This window comes from Thunnus albacares, chromosome 13 (genome assembly GCF_914725855.1).
Source record: "Thunnus albacares chromosome 13, fThuAlb1.1, whole genome shotgun sequence".
NCBI classification, from domain to species: domain Eukaryota; kingdom Metazoa; phylum Chordata; class Actinopteri; order Scombriformes; family Scombridae; genus Thunnus; species Thunnus albacares.
The window spans coordinates 7340304-7361764 of NC_058118.1; the positions used below are offsets into that span (position 1 = coordinate 7340304).

General features: G+C 40.6%; 1 protein-coding gene across 4 annotated transcripts in view; it reads right to left on the reverse strand.

Annotated features, from left to right (window-relative positions):
* abr (ABR activator of RhoGEF and GTPase) overlaps nucleotides 1-21461 on the reverse strand; it is a 131476-nt gene that overhangs the window by 50303 nt on the left and 59712 nt on the right. For all 4 annotated transcript variants that reach the window (XM_044370667.1, XM_044370668.1, XM_044370669.1 and 1 more), the window contains 7 exons: nucleotides 19274-19459; nucleotides 13969-14076; nucleotides 12305-12365; nucleotides 6820-6872; nucleotides 5781-5921; nucleotides 4356-4477; nucleotides 2239-2407 (listed from right to left, as the gene is read on the reverse strand). In XM_044370667.1, coding sequence (XP_044226602.1) covers nucleotides 2239-2407; nucleotides 4356-4477; nucleotides 5781-5921; nucleotides 6820-6872; nucleotides 12305-12365; nucleotides 13969-14076; nucleotides 19274-19459 — 840 coding nt within the window. The remainder of the gene's footprint in view (nucleotides 1-2238; nucleotides 2408-4355; nucleotides 4478-5780; nucleotides 5922-6819; nucleotides 6873-12304; nucleotides 12366-13968; nucleotides 14077-19273; nucleotides 19460-21461) is intronic.

The following is a 21461-nucleotide window of genomic DNA, read 5'->3' on the forward strand; positions in this document are numbered from 1 at the left end:
TGTGAGTCACAGCCTGGCTACTATCAGATGGATCTCTCCTCTGACTCAAAATACCAACCGTGGTCACTCAATGTGCCCTGGGTGGGCGAGTTTAACACTGAGCGAGGGGAATAACAGGAACTCTCTGCTCCTCTCACCCAGGGGTGAGGGGGTGTATTACTGTACATACTTGTAACAGCTGGGGGCTTAAAACATCTTTTTGTTTCCAACCCGTCACTAACCGATGTTTCAGCAACTGACAGAAATAGAAGAAAAAAGGCTGATGCCATGGCAAACATTTTCCAAGTGTGACGCATTTTTGACCGCAAGTCCAAATAACAGTAACTCAAACAATTCAGAGAATAGGAAGTAGTACGTTTTTGACTTCTTCTTCGTGTTCTTGACATCTTTTAAGTTCATGTTTTTCCCCAGTTTGAGGATCTAAATCGTGCATATTTGGATTTCACTTTTTTTTTTTTTAATCAGTGCTCACAGTCACAGGAGTTTCCCACCATGATACATTAAACCATGTCTTGACCTTATGAAAGATAAACAAAGGTGTGAATAATAAGCAAAGTGTGTAACAGGAGATTCAGCCCTTCCAGTAAGTGGTAAGTGACATGGGGGAGTTTTCCATGAAAGAACAAGACACAATCGGTCAAAACTCCCCTTCTGAGTCACTTGTGTGTGTTTACATGTGTGTGTTTGTGTGTTGAATCTGTGGAACCTGGAACAGGTCCTGCTCAGAAAAGAGAGCTTTCCGGTACATATTTTAAAATAACTTCTTCCCTAATCATGTGTACCTTGGCATCAAACTTTTTATCCCTGTGCCTGTTTCCGATATGTCTGCCAGTCTACTCTACAGTCACAAAATGTACCTATGAATTAGGGGTGTAATACAAAGTTGTATCTGTATACATCACAAAAATATCTGTACTTGTATTATACAGGAAGTGGGCAGAGTGCCGCCTACACCAGAGACTGCTGGACACTGTCTAGACTGTCTCATTTTCATTGTTTTCTACTGCCATTTATATTCCTCATACACAGTAGTGATTGAAGCCAAAATATACAAAATAACATAATATTTGAATTATGTACTGAAATGTATCAAATAATAAAGCACAATTTGTATTTGATCCCTATCATCATAAAAAAGTCAGTCTGAACAGAGTCGAAGTAAAATCAATGTAACTGTTGATGAAAAAATGAGAACGCTGTCGACAAAAATATGAAAAGCTCGCTTGGTCTGTTGGCATGCACTTTTGAGACAGTTCCTAACTTCAGCACATCTGTTTCCCATCTGCTGTCAAGTTACACAAGGTGTCAGGATTCACTATAACACTGGCGGAACATCAGTCGAGCCTGATCCTGCATGTCACAACAAATCAGTTAAAAAACAAAACATTTCGAGGATGAACCTCGTATAGTGTCTGAGTATTGAACTTAAAACTATCTACACCTTCATTTTTTTTCTCCCTATAGCCTGTTTGTTTACATTTTGGCAAACTTGAGTCATGGAAAGTCATGCTATTTTGGCCACAAACAATGCCTTTCTACACTGTACAGACAACAATCACCTGGCTTACTTTTGATAATCATCCGGTTCCGATGACCATGAGACAAGATTTGTCTCAAGAGCGCCTTTTTATATAATTTCTAAACAGATTTGATTGCAGCTGAGGTGTGAATCATGTTAGTGTGTTTCGATTTGACTGAGTTACAACTCTGAGAAGAGACGGTGTGATTTTGTGGCAAACTGTAAACTGAGTGACAGGTTAGTAGGGGAGGTGGGGGGACGAATGTTACTGTAAAAATTCTCATGCTGTTCGTAACTGTTCAGAGGACATTATCTGCTCATATCCCATTAATGTGTTTGTATCCTTTTACACTCCTACTATAAATGTACCAACATGTCATACAATAATAGCTCCATTTACAGATCGTATGAATGAATTAGTCTTCTTGCTTCTCTGTCTTCAGAGTGTAAAATGTGTCAGTCACAGATGATGCAATCACATTTTAGATTTGAAATATTGCATAAATGCGTCTTTGTCGAATGCCTTCTTCAACGTCAATCCCATTTCATTGTAGATTAACCCAACACTTGCTCTTTTTTTTGCATTAATAGAGATTAACAGAGGTTTCAGTCGCTTGTCTCAGTGTTAAACCCTTGCTTGTTAAACTGGCTAAGCCATTCTAAACCATGGGAATACATTGGATTTTTCGCCACATGCCAGTAAAAGCCAACAGGATTACCTTTTCTTTCTGTATCTCACTCTTTAAGACTGAGATCTTGATCTTCATCTCCTCTATCTCATGCTCGGGCAGGACTTGGATGCTGGGGCAAGAGTCGGAGTCGTCCAGGGTCTGGAAAGTTAAGTCTGCCAGAGGGATGTACCACTTGCACTCATACTGCTGGTGACGACTGCAGACGGACAGAAAAGGTAAAGATGGAGGGATGCAGAAGAAGAAGGATTCAGAGGAGGAAACACAATTAGTCAAAATATCACAGATTAAATCAAATCCACAAAACAAATAAGTCTGTCAAGATGGCCATTTTGCAGATATGAAAAAATGTAAAAAAAAAAAAAAAAAGAGATGCCATAATTCCTTGCCATAGCACATTTCCTTGCTTTGAAATTCCATAATTAATTTATCTCTAGTGTGATTTTGACAAAGCATTCCTTGTAAGAGATGATTTTATTTGTCAGTGTTGTTTGGTTTAATCACATCACTGTAATGGAAACACATCACAACAACCAGCCAGCCTTACAAATCACAATAATTGGTCTATAGAGGGGCACTCCAATTTAAAGTCACACTCACACTCATAAATGCATTACTGCTCAGCTCATTCATATAAACACAAAGCTATATTATTGAAAATAATGCATGCTCAGCAAAGTGCTACTTCCACTGGCGCTGGGAGGATTGAATTGCATTGACACTAATGATGAGACTTTGATTAGCATTCCCGGGCTCTGCACAGTCAACACATTACCAATGTGATAACATCATCAAAAGACCAATTAACATATTTTAATGCATTTTCAGCACTTGCTATAAAGCTTTTTCAGCGAGAGTTAAAACGATTCATTACATCATCTTGACCAAATACTGTTTGGTATCAGTAGTCTGGACTTGTCTTATAATTGACAGCACTTATGTTACACCTCTTGAAGCTGTTTCCCTCCAGACACTCTGATGAGCAAAATCTCTTTGTTTTACAGACTACCCATCAATTTTAATCCAATGCACCCATAGCGCTGCTTAAAGCTGATCCAGTCACACTTGAACACACCCTTGCAGGTGCTGCACACTGATACACAAACATAAGGGTGGAGCTAAGTTAGATACATGAGAGTAGAATATGAACGGATCGCCGTATCCAATCTCCTAACCAGCAGCGCCAAACAGTACGGTCCATTCACTAACCAAAGCCAAGGTAGAATATACAACAGGAAAATGCAAAAATACCCATGAGACACAATCAGTGTTTATGTATGTAATTCCAAAATGACAGAAAATGATAGAGATAAGCATCGGATTCAAAGGGATTAAGGATCCTCAGGGAACACAAGGTGATTGAGTTTCTGGATGGTTGCTTACTGTAGCTCTAACTGTGTGTGTGTGTGTGTGTGTGTGTGTGTGTGTTTGGGGGTGGTTGTTGGCGGCACACTGAGATAACACTCCAGACCATAATAGTCTGATTTACAGGTCTGGTAGTTATGGAAACACTGTGTCTTCCTCCAAGTGAGAGGCGTCTGGAAATGATTAGTATAGTGACTGTCAACCAAAATCAGATCCAATCAGGCTAACAGTGGCTACCATGCTGATAAGGCGAGCCACACACAGTCCCAAAAATGTGACACTTAATCTGTGGACGGTCAAAAAAAACACAGTCGCTCTGTTTCTGTCACCCTCTCGACTTTGCCTCCAGCAGATTGCTTCCTGAGACACACAGCCCCCTTCTTGTACTTAAGCATTTTTCTGAATAACACCTTTGTGTTCAGACTCACTCTCTATTCACCCTGTTCATCTGCTACTCTCCTCCACTCTTCATAATACCAGAGGTAAAATGCCTGCTAGTCTTTCTCTTTGTTAGTGAGGAATCAAAAAGCCCTCCTGCTTTGCAGAAACGGGAACAGAATGAGAGACAGGATCTTTTGTAAAGTGCCAGTGTCATCCTTTCTGTTTCACCGTCGGGGGGCCGACATGCTGATGTGGAAGGCAAAATGAATGACATAAAGATATGAAGACAGGGAGGATAATCCTAAGAGTGGATATTTAAAGGTACACTTTCAGACCACTAAATACATTCATAGTTTTTCACTCTGAAAAAGGATGAAGAGGAAAAGGTAAAGTAGACTCACCCCACAGCTGTCTTCTTCATCTTGGCACAGAGCAGCAGATCAGTGAAGAGGAAGACGTGCCGTAGCTTCCTGGAGCTTTCTGACACCTCCACCAGGAAGCCATCCTTCACCAGCTGACGAGCCTGAGATAAAACCTCATGTCACTTCTTACTGTGCCAACAACATATACACAATGCTGATCAAATTGACCTGACATGGGTCAAATTGTGTTTTTTTTTTTCCATGTCGGTTGAAAACCATGATGAATTTTGGCAACATTTGAGAATTGAGAGAAACTGCCTTGTTTTCAGGGAGATCACAATGCATTTCTGGATTTTATTGACTTGGATGTGAACTAGTAATATGTTTCAACAAAGAAAAATAATACACTAGCAACTCTATAATCACTCTTGCTGGCTCTGAATTGGCCCCACACTCAGTTTCAAAATGTATGTATTAGTTAAATGTTTCTTAAAGGCCAGACAGTCACATTGATCTCATAACAGTCACATAGCTAAAACCAAAACAGGTTCATTATTTCCCTGCAGCAGCCTACCAGCCATTAGTATCCGCAGTAACAGACACTAACATTTAAGATGGTTTAAAAGAAGTCATACCTTTTAGTTTGTTTTTTTATTTAAAAGGTACCCTGTTGAATTTTTGACTGTTTTTTACAAGTGGGTCCCCATTTCGTTTGTATCATGCATGCACACAAGGATGCATATTCATGCATGTGGGCGACACAATTCACATTACAGCTACCGGTTCCCCTGATCAACAGTTGGTGGCGGTAATGAGCAAAAAAAGCGTAGAAAAGCGCCCATGAAGGTAGCAAAGAAGACTGCAAGCTAGTAAACAAGGATATAAACACTGCTGGATTTAAAATATTTTTAAAAAACTTGCTCCTGAAGTGTTTTAATATTTAAACTTCCTAATATACTCTTCACAGTTGTACTTGCTATTGTTGTTGCTATTTTTGCCTATAAAAGTTAGTCAAATCATGTGTCAAATCATGACTTTCATTATTTTGTGAAATCTATCAATCTATCAATACATCAGATTTTAATTTTGAAAGTGTTTCATGCAGAAATGTAGTCAAAGCACACCATACTGTATGTCATTTCTCAGGAGAAGTAAAGAATTGGCAGAGAGAGGATATGAAAATATTGACTGAGTGGAATAGACCTCAGGTTTTTCTTCCATTCATTGTCAGTCTCTCCTTGTACCAAATGACACAGCACTTAACCACATAGTCAATTATCCAATCATAAGGCTGTTGCCATTGCTCTGACCAGATAATTAAGACAAGTTCTAAAAAAAACCCAATAATATCTACTGCTTTTGTATTCATTACAGTAACTAGATAGAGCATGTGGGCAACCTCATTCGTACTTGGAGAAGATGTGATTCAAGTCCACTTAATCAAACACAAACCACCCCACACACCTCTCCCTTGGGCGTGGTGACAGCGGTCCTGCGAGGGTCGATGTCCTCGTTGATGGAGGAAAGGAAGTTCTGAGATATCCGCAGAGCGTCCTGCAGGAGGGGGAAGTCCGGGTGGTCCTTAGGAGTGTGTTTCAGCAAGTCCTGCAACACGTGTACAAAAATACAGGGTTACATAGATGCATAAAACTTAACTGTAGTGTGAAAGAACAAATATAACTGCCTACGGTTGTTGGTGCAATTATGAATGAATGTCATTAACAACAGATAGTAATTATATTTCTGATTGTGCACTTAATTTCTAGCGTCTTGTAATTTTGACCTTATTTTCTTTTTCATTAGAAATTCCACATGAGAAGAAGTCATCTCTCAAAAGCCCATTTCCTTGTTGCTGTTGAAGCTGCTTTCATCAGTAAAGCTGAATGATGAACAGCACAGCTGACAACAGAAGCTTGAGCAAGCATCTTCCTTCCTAAATAAACACCACCAACTTCCACCATCTCTTATTTTGCATTTATGACAGGAACATGACCTTTGTAGGAACACACACTAACCATGGATGCACTGGGCATGTTGTTGTTGTTCTGGCAGCTTTATGCAAACTTATTCATGCAGTACACTCCTGTAACCTAACTAGACACATCCAGACATCTCCGCTTCCCTGATTGGCAGTTTCTACTTAATTATTACTCATCCAAAGAGGTGGGAAGCTGGGAGGACACAGTGATAAACATCATTGTGCAAAAAGCAAGGCTTTGACTTTTCAGCTCTTGGGCTGCTGTGTGGAGGGGAAATAAGATGTGTGAGAGTCTAAATTTTACCCTCCAGGGTGGATTTGCTGTGAAGAATGCAGAGTCTGTTATAACAGAACAGATATTTTTTTCTTTTTCAGAATCATTTTTTCAGCTTCCTCTTGAGTCTAGCGGTCTCTGGCTACACAGATACATTTGTAAAATTCTGCAGCAACATTTCCAGATTCTGTGCTCCTGTTTGTTGGTGATTTGGGTGAACTGAGCAGCGTAAGTGTAAACCGTGTACTCACATGAAGGACCAGGGTGCTTCTGGTAACACGGTCAATAGGCTTATAAAGGAGAGCTGTGGGAAGAGAAGAAGAGGGCTCTGAGTCAATGTTGCTCTCTCACACATACACACACACACACATGCACACACACCCCAACACACATACATACATCAACAGGAGGTCACAGTTCTGCTGCTCGCACAAGGACAAACACTCCCACTAATCTCACACAGAGTTAAACACAGCACCTATAGTCTGACTGATGATATGATTCTTGAGTTGACTTTCAAATTCATGAGCATCCATAGTGCTGAATTGTCCTTTAACAAGCTACTGGGTGCAGCTGACCCTGACCTTTGACCTCTCTGTGAAGGGGAGTAAGCAAACAAGAGCATCTTATTATTGTTATTTTAAAGAAATCTGACTGCATGTGTGCTGTTTTATAGATTGAAAGCAGGGTAATGCAGCAGTTTGTTACTGCACAACAAGGAACTGGAGACACACACACACACGCACACACACAAATCCGTAGGCAGGCTGCTTAACATGCAGTCCATCTCCAGGGTTGCTGCTGCTGCCTCCTATTGGTTCTGAAACAGTTTGCTTCCACTGCATATTTAGGCTGCTACTAGGTAAACTACAGCCTGCCTGAACACTGGACTGTAAGAGAGTCTCTCTGAAATGCACAGATACAAACGTTAACAGCACAAATGAATGCATGACAGTATATATAAAAAGTCCAATAAGACAGACACGTGCCCACACGCTGCCATTCCTGTCTCTAAATCAGGGGTATCTTGTTAAAACAGTAACAAAAGACGGAGTTTGATGATGTCGTGAAGCAGCGTGGGATCCTGGGAGTTGTTGTCTTCATTGTTTAACAACCAGCTTCTCTGGGAGCTGAATTATCCTCAGAGGTCTTCTCCTCTCCAAAACAAACAGACCCGGTGATTAATACGTTTAGACCACTGAGTAAAGCAGTTTCACGTAAAAAAATCTGTTTCTCTGATGTTGTTCAGTGGGCACAGGACATCCAGGACGGGCTGCTAACCTTTTCTCAGTTTGTTTCTCTGATAAGTTAAGATCCAGATGTCTGATGACTAAAATCCTTCATCCGGTTAAAAGATATACTTAAAAAATGACCAAGATCTAAAAAGTTTATTGTAAAAATTTGGCTTAAACCTGAATAAAAGTCAATTTCTCTGAGTTTGAAGATTGTTGGAAACCTTTGGGATAATGTAAGTACACATAGGTCTAGTCGTTTTTAGACATTTTTAATGTGGAATAGTTACATATTATAGCTTTAAGCCTGCACCATCATACTTGGCTGGCTTCCCCGGGGATGGTTTTGCTGCTGAGGTAGTGTGAACAGCAGCAGGTCTGACACACAAGGCGGCTCTAAGTGAGAAATTCCCACAGAAAGGACAGACAGAAAGAGGGGGGAAAAATGACAGAGGGGAGATAGGCGGCAGGCAAGATGGCAGATGTGAGAAGGGAGGGAGGGGTGACGGATAAGAAGCGAACACACATAGATGTATAAGAATAGAAGAAGGGGGGGAGGAATTATTCTGGGTTTCCTCTGTAAGACCTAAGGTTCCAACAGTCAAGTAATGAAATGCCAAAAACGTCTCAAAATAATAATGCCACTGGTGTCACGAAGCATTATAAAAAAAAAAGTATAATTATGTTGCTCTGCACATGTGCCCAAAAAGAAAAGACAGCAAGGGTACGTAATCAAAACAAACCACAAGGGCATAAAAAATTGGAAACCGGCTGACGATGTTCCACTCAGTGACCAAGCTAATCTCCATTTATTATAGTGCATACTGCGGACTTTAAGCACCTGATTTCCAAACCGAAGGAAGGAAAAGCTAGCCAAGTGAAACAAAGAGAAGTAAAGTGAGTTCTGTATGCAGGGCTGCTTGTCCCTGGCACACAGCGCTCTGCTCCCAGAGAGACTTAGAAACACAGCTACTCTTCCCCTTGAATGTTACACTATCTGTTTAAACCAATGAAAGTCGCTCTCTTCGGCTGTAAAGTAGTACAGACATGTTATCTCTCTCTTCTTCTCTCCCTGAGTACGCTCACTTTCAAGTGCTCGCTCTCTTTTCTTATCGCCTCCTCCTTCAACTAAAAGAAATGAAAGAGGCAGAGCAAAAACCTACAGGGAACATGTTTAGATCTTCTGATAGGACTTGTCATGTTAAACTTTACACACTCTATACACACTCTTATACGCTCAAATATACATTCACACGCTCAGTCGCTGTATAAGACCAAAGAGAATCTTCTAGGGAGCCTTGCTGAGGCTCTTTGAAGTTTCTAAACCCTCTGGTCATTAATAATGCCGCCTCCATCAATGGTCCTGGCTCAGTGAGCCAATACTGCTACCTCCTGCAGGATTTACCACAGGACCTGCTCTGGCTGCGAGGGCAGCGAACACCTTTAATTATGTGTGTGTCGGGGTTTGTATTCACCTCAAGTACAAGTACTTTGGGAAAGTTTAGGTGACTTTAGTTTACCTTGGGTACAAGTCAAGTATCAAAAGTTAGTACAGAACATTTAAGTACTTCAGCTGTGAGTATGCTAGCTGACATCAGCTGTATTGATTATTTATGTCCTACTTTGTGCTGCATGTCTGCATTATTGCAATTTGGTTGCATTCTTGAGAGGAATTTTGAAAAAAAAAACATCTTTACGATCTCTACAGCTGTAACTACACATCTGGTGATGTAATAGATTATATAGTAATATTATATAGTATATACATGTAGTAAGAATACTGTACACTGAGTATGTATATGTTATCACCAGAGTCCTGAGTACGATCATGTTTTTGGAGTATTCTGTTCATGTGTTTGTGAATGTAAATGTCACATCATGGTTTTGGAAACCTGGATAAGAGACCTGAATATGCTTGCTGAGTTCATCATCAGTTGTTTTGAACTGAGTGTGATGGCTCAGTGATCATGTTATATTCCTCTCTTTTCTCCCTCTTTTTACGATCAATCACATCTTCCATACTTTGGAGGATATAAGACTTTATTTTTATCTATTTGTGCATATATATGACTTTTTTCTCGGATACATAATGTTATAATTATGTATGCACAGATATAAATAACCAGGTTACCCGACGTTCCAGGGAAACTTCATATGATGAATGTAATCACAGACTGGATAAGGATTATATCTATATCTATGTGTTTGTGTGTGTTTTACAAACACAAATCTGGAAAGAGGAGCTATGTTCAAAGTCCGGTAAGAGTCAGGACAAAGCAGGATGAGAAGACATGAGGAGAGAGAGAATCAGACAGAGAGAGGTGGAATATTAAGTCGATGACCTGTCGCAGCAAGGGCCTCTAATTGGTCCTGTTCTCAAGGTCGCCTTGACAGCTTGGCTGACGGACAAATAGTTCATCTTTGCTAACGAGGGAATAGGCCATGTAGCCAAAACCTTTGAACAAGCAAAACACACACACACACACACACACATACACACACAGGGGTGTACAGCTACGGGGACTGCCAGCTTTCTGCCCTTAATATTTGGCAAGACATTCAGCTACCAAAGCCAGGCATGAGGCATGACGGAGGATGAGGATGGAACAGGACAGAGAAGAGAGGGATAATAAAGGAGGCAGAATGACAGACAGGGAGAGGGCATATAAGGATTAAGAAATAGAGAGCAAACGCCAGCAATGTAGCGCATGAGCCTCCATTTACATATGAATCAGGATGTTAGATGCTTGTTTGATGTAGTACTTGTGTTGCTATTTGCATCCATTCATTAGGTGGTGGGCAGATGAATCGGTGAGCTTTACTATATGTAAAACAAGCCTGACAAACTGACTTATTTCAATAAAGACCAAACACACACAAGATCAAACATCAGTTCATTTGGCCGGGATCCAGTGAAATCATTTGGAAAGAAGAAAGATGGATGGTTGGGTAATGAAAAGAAAGGAAGAAAGCATGATAAAAGAAATATAAAGGGGAAAAAAAACAGGAAGTTTCAGAGCTGAGCTAAAGAAATCCATGGACTGCTCTGCCAGGTAATTAAGGAACCGCAATACAAAGAGTAATCAAAGCAACGGCCCCGGGTGCTGACAAACAAGGATTGTTGAGGGAATATTAAACTAGTTTAGTTCTCATGCGTCCTAACTGCCGGCAAACAAAACATATATTATTCTTGTAGAACATAATATAGTCTCAGCTGTACAGAAAAGAATGCAACTGAAATAACCCAGATGTTTGATTCTTCCTCATTTACGATGCATAAATTAACAGACGTTTCACAGGTACATGCTGCTGAAAATCGACACGGTACACACATGTGAACACTCACCCGCCCTCTCTCAGCCTGACAAAGCCACACCATTTGCTCATCATGCATGCTTATCATTGCATAATTTGAACAGCCCGAAACCTTTTCCTCTTTCCCTTGCAGTGTGAAGTCTACCCTGCGGTTTGGTTAAGCAAAATCCCTTAAGTTTGCAAGACGGCAGCAGAGCACAGACATGTATTGTCTTCCTAATATATATACACACACTCACACATAAGACATCAGACTTTTTCTGATCCACTGGTGATAAGTATTTTCTATGAGGAGCAGTCTGGGGCCAGCAGTTCTTATACAGGCAGAACATGCCTTGATTTTAAACACACACACACACACACATAAAAGCTGCCGTCCTCCTGTGTATTCTCTATGTTAAAAGACAAGAACAACTGCAGTCTGTCAGTCCCGGTGAACAGCATATTCGAGAGGAGCATCACTCAGCAACCACACAAAAGCTCAGACGCTTCAAAATGAACTACTTTCATCACCGGAAAATCTGAAAAGGGCAAATTCCATTTAAGGTCTGAAATCACCGGCAGACAGAAACTATTTGTACATCATGAGCATCAGCGCACAAAGCTTCAAATGCCAATCAGATATGCCGATATCCAAAATCAATATCTGAGCGCTTATTAATAACTGTCCAAACTTCACAGCAAATACGGTATATCACCAGTCTACCGTAGGATCAAAGACGTTGATATCCCGGCTCACAGAAAAAAAACGACGTGAAAAACAACACTCCAAGTTGCCAACATCAAACGGCGGCAGCTCATATCATGCAGTCGTTACCGTATGTGCAGTTACAACACAGTCTGAGGACCACAAGCACCTCCATATCCCTCTTCTCCTCTCCTCACTATGTTCTCCTGCTCACTGCCTTCTTTCTCAGGCTACAAGACAGAGAGGGAGAGAGGGAGAGAGAGAGAGAGAGAGAGAGAGAGAGAGAGAGAGAGAGAGAGAGAGAGAGAGAGAATGTGTGTGTGTGTGTGTGCTCACACATGCGCCAGTTTGCCTCCCAAAGCCCGCCACTGCATACACAAGTAGAAGGGGGCAGGACTGGAGGCTTAAAGCATCAAGCCAGAAAGACAGACATATGTGCGCACGCATACACACACACACACACACACGCATACACACACACGCACACACACATAAACTTACCCTCCATTGAGACCGTTGTGGTACAATCTTTGGAGTCTTTAGGACCTTTTACTTTGAGGTTCTGAAAGAAACAGAGGAGCGGAAAGATCAATTTAATTAATCACACACACTTCTTTGTACTTGCTTGGATGAAAATGAGGCTGAGCTAACGAAGAAGTATCGGTCACTGCAGCAGACTGAGACAGCTGAGAGAGGCTGGACCATGCAACCTTCACAAGTTTACCCCAAAATTAATTATATTTACAACCACCAACACACTTCTACAGCATGATGGCGAAATAATACAAATAATGGTTTTGATTAAAACCTTGTAAAATGTTCAGCTGCATACTCAGTGGGCGGGATAGCACTTGGTTTAAAAGGTTAAAAACAGGAAATAGGGGTTTTTATAAATGCAAAAAAAAAAAAAAAAAAAAAGGCGTCTATGCTGTAAACGGTGAAATGTGTGCGCTTTGTGTGGACAGAAGTTTGTAGGTGGCCAATACCTTCATAAATACTTTGGAACTGATATACAAATTAGAGTAAAACTGTGCTAGAAAGTCGAAGCACTTCATTCACTGTTGACATTTCAAGTATTCAGAGACAGGAAGGAGGATTTCCTTCACTATTAGTTAAGTTATAATTACCAATGGGTGGGATGTAACACCTCTGTGCAAACTTTAGGTGTGTAGCTGTGTACAAAACCAGCCTAGAAACGAGCGAATGAGAGCAGGTTTGTCATTAGCGGGTTCATCCGATGCCACTCCATCACATATGTCTGGTTTATTAACATCAATAACACCTTCAAAGCAATGAGGAAGATTTTTAGCACCCCACAACACTCCTCCTCACACCAGCTCTCAACACTAAATATATATAAGCTCCTTGCTGCAGCTATGCGTTGACGTATAGTAACCCTACAGTATTCTAAACCTTCTGTTGTGAAACACACTGCTCACCTGTAAACACAATGAATTCAGTCAGCAGACTTAAGATAAATATTCTAGGTGAAACATATTTTACCATCAATCTATACAATATAGAGCCCGGCCGATATATCAGTGAGCCAATTTTATCACACGTTGTCCGACATGTATTGTATGTACATGTATGTATTAATTTTATTTTTTAAAGTAATACTGGCAGCATTTTATGTATATTTGATTGGCCCCAAATATCCAGTACGGTCAGGCTGGACACACCATCACATTGTCTTGAATGAGAAAGTATGTCTGAACTTTTGACTGTTATTGTATATAAATGAAGACGGAGATGACTTGTAGCATCAGTCTCACTCAAGGGGTGTTTTAAACTACTGTTCCTCAAAATCAGACCACATTTCCAATAAACACTGTTGCTTCTTGTCGAAAAGAGGATGTTTCACCCTGCTTCCTCTCTGTGCTATCATTCCATGTGCATTTGTTTTCTCTTTTACTTTACTGTGGAGGATTAACCCGCCATCATGAGGGATTTATCTTCTAATGCATTAACTAGAACAAGTTTGTCATGCTGTGGTGTAAAAATTGTGATTTAAAAACACAACACACAGCAACTGTGACAAAATGACAAGTCATCCTAATGCAAAAAGGAACCTAGTGGATGCTGCCTCTCTGCTACGCAGGTTCTTTACATTCTTCCAACTGCTCCTTGAGTCTCTTATCATCTCTGAAGGATGAAAAACATACCTCAGATATCTTCTGGAACTGGCTGTTGGCCTGGCTGCATTTCTCTGCCGTCTCCAGAGCCACCTTGTAGTTGTCCACAAAGGCCTTGTACACTCCCAGCCGGCTGGCCTGGAGCATATGAGAAAAGAGAGGAGGATAAACATTAAGGTACAGGAGAAACAGGCAGGTGTGAGGGAGGGAGAGACACTGATCGGGGCATCTACCTCTCCTCCATTTGGATTGTTTAATGGACACCCAATGAGGAACTGGTTTACTGCCTAATCCTACATTTACTATCACAACACAACATTGAGCGTCATAAACATAAATACAGTGAGTTCAGTACATCTTGCATTCACCTTCACTTCCATACTCCTGCATGTCACTTATTAGAGTTCATATACAGCTCTGACAGATAAAGTCATTTTCTTTTCCCATCAGAATTCTGCCTGACGTGAAGGGTTGAAAAGAATGCTGCAGTCGCTCTTTTGCTCAATCAGCATACATGAAATGACCCCCCCGCCCCCATACACATACAGTCAATGCACGCAGACTAATCATATTCCCATAATGCCACACTACTGGTGGCTCTGTGCGGTGTTCCTGATTGGAACAGAGTCACTTTCTCTTTCCTCTTCCCGTTCATTAACAGCCCCTCTCTGCTGCACTGTATGTGCATTGTAACACAAGCTGCAGACCAGCAGTGCATGAATATGCATCCTGCTACAGCTATGCTCGATTGGCTATGCTGAGGAGCTGACTGCATCCTATTAAAGCAATGAGATTGGATTCAGCTGAATAGAATGAATGAGTAAGACTTGTTACTTTTGTCGTTAACCCTCCCACCACCTCCCGTTTTCATTTCCTCTCCTTCCACTTCCTCTCAGGGTGTGAAGTGGAAAGTTGGGCTCAGAAGAGGAGATGTTAGGGAGTCATCCGGCCTCATATGTCACTTGTGTTTTAGATCAATACATTCTTAATAGGAACAGATGATAGAGAAACTAAAATAAAATAGCCAACAACTATTTTAATATGGTCATCTTAGCACAAACATTTAGCCACATAAAGACTTAAACAGACAAGAAGCCAGCCAAACAAGTGTCTGCACAACATCTCATCATAATGGTGACTTCATTATGTCCAACCCTAACCTTGGATGGAAGGGAGAAACCACTGTGTAATTACTGAATTTCCAAATATAGAGATTTTTGACTTGGCAGCTTGGCTGGAAAGTACCAACCAAGCAGACTGACGTGATGATATTTCATAAGTTCATCATGTTGCCTGGACACGCTGGACTTGGAGCAACACTGCTAGCGTAGTGCCTACACTTCAAATAACAGGTTCACAGGTGAAAATAGCTGGCGGGAAAACATCAGTTTGTGTTTTTAGAATGGAGGTGGGAAGAAGATGATGATGAGAGAGGGCACTAGATGTGTTGACTAGAATAGAGACTTTTACCTGTGTAGTCTGGATAATTCAAACCATCTTTGACATGTAGGAGAAGGCTGCAGTCCAAACCATGTTACACAACACATCATCCAAGCTCTGTTTTGATTTTTTGGGTCTGTTTTTTTTTATTTTAGGGAGAAGAGGAAGTCTACTCTGTTTAAGCACAGATCATCATTTTTAGGATCAGTTAAAAACAACAAAGACAAACAAAGCAATCAAACATTTTAGACACTAATGCTTAAATATTAGCAATTATTAATATCTACTGTATATACTGCACATGCTTGATAGCAGCTAAGCAACACCAACGAGTGTTTCTGCCTTCCAGAGAAAAATCCCAACAGACAAATCAATTGCACAATCAAATAGTGCAGCCATATGCAGCACTGTCTGTTGTCTACAATGGGTCAGAGTTCCTCCTGTTGCTGAAATACATTGTTCCCCTTGATATATAAACACTCAGTCAAACTTCAGTCAGTTGTACAGAAGTGAGTATAATCAAACCGGGAAGATTTCACTGCTTTCACTCAAATGTTGTGATGACAAAATTCAAATATCCACAAAAATAACAACTGCATAGTTTAGACAGAAATCAAAAAGTCAAAGTGAGATACGCATGGCTAAAAATTTAGATGAAGTACATCAGTGTGTGAGCCAACCTTCTGACATCTACTCATCATAATTTTATCCTCAATATACTCAGAACAAATGCAATAATCCATTAAAGGTTATCATGGGGAAGCAGTAACCCAGTTACCCGTAATAACATAATACATGGATTACACTTATAGTTAGTGTCAAAACATGGAGGCATGTCTTCAGCAAAGGGGTTTACAAAGCCCCTTCAGAGCCATGACCGTAGCAGGATTGAACCCTTCTCACTTTATGTCTCCAGAGATTTTGACAATTTGGTTGGTCAAAAGAAATCCTGGCAGTCAGAGGCTGCAGCTGAGACCCTTCTTTATGTCTGAAAAAGGTGAGAAGAGTTGGAACTGTGGCAGGCTTTTATTTCCTGTCAGCCTGCTTTCTGTGATTCTGTCCCTCTGTGTTGCTCCAGTGGCCTCCATGCTGCTGACAAGGACCAGTAGGAAGCAAACCAGCTAATTACAGTGCCATCTGTAGTGTCGCACTGCCACTCTGACTAAATGTTTAGCTGCCACATGACATGCCCATGTACGCACATATACGCAGCGCAGATGGGAGCTGATGACTACACTAATAGGTGTCACTTGGTGGTGCGACTCCCAGGGTTAACAGAGAGGAGCGAGAGTGAGAGGAAGCGCTTAAAACTACTAAAAGTATTACATTTCTACACCAGAGCCGCCATCATTTTCTAAACATGAGCTCATGTGTTATTGCCAATCTGTCTTCCACAGTTACTGAGACTTATCCCCCTCTGAATCATCAACAGAATCATTTATTCATTAAACGTTTCATTAAATATTTTATGAAATTAATCACTTGGTGCATTATTGCACACATAAATCTGAACCAGTGTGCGTTTAGGAGAAGTTTAATAACCATATTGAAAGTCATTAGCTCTTGGGCTAAAGTAGTTAGCGGGAAAGTGGGTATGATTTCACTTTATTTGGTACTTATGATATGTGCCAATCCCACATAATACTTGTGAAACATATTGGTTTATTTTGTCTTAACACAAAGCTGTACAAGAACTTTGTCAATATATAATACAGTCCAAATTTATATCAGGACTTAGATATGGAAATATCACCTTAAAGAATAAGAATCTGACCAGACATTCAGTGCCGATTTTCAATTCTTGGCAACTCTTGACTGGTTCTTGGCAATCGTTGAGTTGTGGTGGTTTACTGTTAATAATAACTCTGGCTGATAGTTTGCTGATAGTTTAAGAGATCAAAATATACCCGAAACCCTTTGTGAGATGTTGAAAACCAAAAGCGAAAGATGTCTACATGGCAGAGAAACTGTTTCATATCAGAATACACCAGACATCTTGCCTAAGTTCCTCATAATGATAGCATGAATTTTCTCAGTGATTTTATCGGAGTTGTCATGCTTATACAGCTGTAAAACCGAAAGCCTGGTTAGATATTGTAGCTCACTTGCTCACTGAGCTGTGACCAAACCAAACAGTGCGTAAATGTAGCAAAACAATCAACATTATGATACCAAACAATGTGACACCTTGATTTTGGCTAGAAAAATACACTGATTGATACGTTGATAATAAGATCAGACCTAGAGTTTAATGTGTGCTGCTCTGCATTTAAAAAGCCTAAGATGTTGTCCACTGCACAGACATTAACTCTAATTTAATCTGTCACATTTTTAAAATACTTTCAGTTCTAAATCACAGCAGCCAGCCCACAGAAACAAACACTGAATCGCAAGCCAGAAGAGCCAGAAATATTTTATAACATCAAAACTTCTCTTTGTAAAAGATTAAAATAGATGGTGAAGTCTTGGTTCTGAGGTGAGGATAAGAGCTGGCATGACACGTCCTCTAGTCTAAACAGAAATGTGCTAATGACTTGGCAAAATGTCACAGGATCTCTCATAATGGGACGTCTGATTAACTAACAGCTCGTTGGCGAGAATAAATCACATCTCCTAAAATCTGAAAACATGGTGTGAACTAAATGCAGGACTTCTTTAAATCACTGATCGCACAGTAGTAAGTCAAATTTATCTGGTTATTATTGTAAAATTTAAAGGCAGATTTCAAAAACAGCTCATAACGTTCTCACACAGGATCAGTATAGTATTTGATTTTTTCCCATGACAGTAAAGTTGTCTATTTTTAAGCTTCTGCCTTTGTACCACGTCTTTACAAACAGCGGAAGTAGCTGAAACCAAAGGAGGTCCACATGTAAAAGACAGAGATGACTAGTAGCATCACTCTCACTCGCACAAGGGGTGGTACTGTATAATCTGCAGCGGTATTGTGAGGCTCCCAATTTAAGAGCAAAAGCCTGTTGTTACTGTCAGGTGGAGAAGCTTACAGCACTTTACTGCCACTTTTCTAAATAGCAAGTGTTTGTGTGTCTGTCTAGTTTCCAGCCCCAGAAAATTATAAACCACAATATTCTACCGTCTGCCCACAGTTGGACTGTGTCAGGGGGGAATTAACAGGGCACTACTATGCTACTGCTCTCAATAAATTACTTTCAAACGCTTTAAATTGGCCACTAAAGTTAACTATTTTCCCTGATGATGGTATCTGGATTTTACACACTAACTGGGCTTTACCCTCTAAATTAAATTTCTATCTGTTTTTTTTTTTTCCTGCTAGTCTCCAGTTTCTTAGTTGAAAGTCTCTGTTACACCGTGTTGCATCAGCCCGTCGAGCATATGCCAAACAAATACAATGAGTATCTAAAATATGTTAAGACACACACATTGTATGCACATGCTCTTACGCTATGTTATGTGCTGATAAGCCCTGTTCAAATTACATTATCCTCTGCAATGTAATGATCTCACACAGAGGGAGAACTAACTCACTTTACTACTAGCTGAGGCCTGGAGCCTTGCTAATTCTGTACACAGACACATCCACACACATAACAATGATACTGTTACATTCTGTACTGAAAGAGCCTGTTTAAACAGCATAATCCAGTTCAAATATGACAGTGCGAGAGACCGGGGGCTACCACATTTCTGCTAATGCACTCAGACCACAGACACAGGGGTGCACACACACACACACACACACACACACACACACACACACACGTTTACATACACAGTCTAAATTAGAAAAGAGATTCACTCAATACAAATAGTGAGAGTCTGACAATTCTCATTCATATGTATCCTGCAAGTGATGGAGGGGAAGGAGAAGAAAGAGATCCACACACAGTGAGCGCTACGCACACGTCAGACTCACCAGCTTCTGAAACAGATGTCCCACGGTGACCTTCTCATCCCACTGTTGGATGCTGGGTAAGAGGGCGTCGTAGAACTCCTTGTGGATCTCAAAGATGTCCTGGATTTTGTAGAAGATGGTCTCTACCTGCTGGATGGTCAGGACGGGCTGCGAGGTGGTGGCCGTGGCTTTCAGGGGACGCATGGGCTGGATGGGCAGAGACAGAGAGAACGGACAGAGTTAGTGAAGACAACTCAGCCGACGAGGAGGCAGACCAGGACCGACCTTGAATGTGTTCTCAAAGGTTATTTAAATATATTAAGAAGGGGAAAGAAACTGGCATCATACTTTAACTCAGTTAATGTTTCTTCTAGTCAATATCAAGTTTATTGAGGTGGTGTGTAATTGTTTTCTTCAAGGGAATGTTCATTCTATTTAAAAAGTTATATACAGTATTCTACACTCAAGTCCTGATAAAGTGGGTTGAAATTGTTTCCAATTTCAGAGCAGGCTGCGAGCGTAACTTGGTGCAGTTAATTGGCCAATCAGTGGCCTAATTGGACCAGTGCCTGAAAAGAAAAGTTTCTGATCTCGCTGTGTGTCACCCAGTGATAAGCATGTAATCTTAGCCTCTCTTCTCTGCCATTGGGTGACTCTCTTCTCCGATGTGCTGTTTCTGACCAGTCAGATTGCAGGACAACTCGGTTAATCATAGAGATGTGTGAAGTGGACACAGAGGGGGGGCGATGACACTGAATTACAGTGAAAACAAAAAGGCTTTCACGTCATAGAAGCAAAAGTTCTCTCGATGATGAGTCAGTCTCCCACTGATTGCAGGGGTTGCATGAAGGCTAATCAGACACAGGCTCATTTTTAAAAGCTCTGACAATGACTGCGTTCGACGCCCCCGGCAAGGTCTATATATGATGGCAAAGCAGCAAGCTGAAAACCACTCATCGGGTTGGACAAATGTTTTGACAGATGAATGAAATCACAGACTGATCACATTTGTTCATTTCCATCTTTGCATATTATTGGTTAAATTACAGGATAACATGCTTACGGAACCGACAAAAACACAAAAGGGACACGTGTGAATTTATATTTGCCACTGCACAGAGTTGTTAGAAATTATACTTTTGAAATATATTTACAAACAGCCATTTTGCTACTGTACAGTAAAATATGGGCCGTCTTTATCTACATTGTTACTGATAATAAGACACCTATGTGAGCAAGTGTGCACAGGCCCACAGCGCATGTTCTACATGCTCAGTACAGCTAAATCTGTGTTTGGTATCGCATAAAAAAGTACATATTCATCATGTGTCATTAGACCTTTTAACCCCTATTAATGTCAGTGTCATCTGATCTATTGCTTAATTCTATACTTCCTTCGATAGGTCATGACTTGTAGCCTCCTGCTGTTAGTTGGTGACAGTTGCAGCATCAGCAACACTTAAGTAAAACACCTATATACAGAGAGAAATACCCTCTCTGCAGTGAGACAAACTGAGACCTGTTGTAAAGTAGTAGTGCACTGATCCACACACAGTATTATCTCACCTCTGTTGTCGTTGCTGTACTCTAAGTTACCTTCTCAGGTGTTAATACCAGTTAAAAGTAAGCAACTGAATACCAGCTTCCAGACTGCAGCTGGCAACTATACCAAAACATTCAAGTATAAGTGACTACTAGGCTGTCACATATCTGTATCACTCTTCAAAGATTTTGTCACATTCACCAAAATATTTTTTAACACTGAAAGATGACATATAGGGTTACTGACACCCCATGACCAACACTTGTGACTTTTGTTTACAAGTTCCGCTTGTCAGTATTTTGGTAGTGTAAACCAAAATCTGCAAAATATAAAGAATGCATTAGAGCAAAAACAAAGTGTGATAACACCCTGCGTGTTAGACATTATCTCAATGACTGAGGAAGTGGAAGAGGACGGGAACAAACTCTCCATTGGTCGACTTGTATAATGACTTGTGTTGTCACTACTACAGCTAAAAGAGGAGGAACTGAGCCACAGACCAGATTTTTGACAGTGTTTCTGCACTCCTATGTTTACTTCATTGATTGCTACTAACTAGAGCTGTTTGTGTTTTAGTGATGGAGGTTTTGCACTATAACGGTGACAAAACAATTTTACAGAATAGCATAACGTTGCACTTGCTGTCAAACCAACTTCATATTGGTC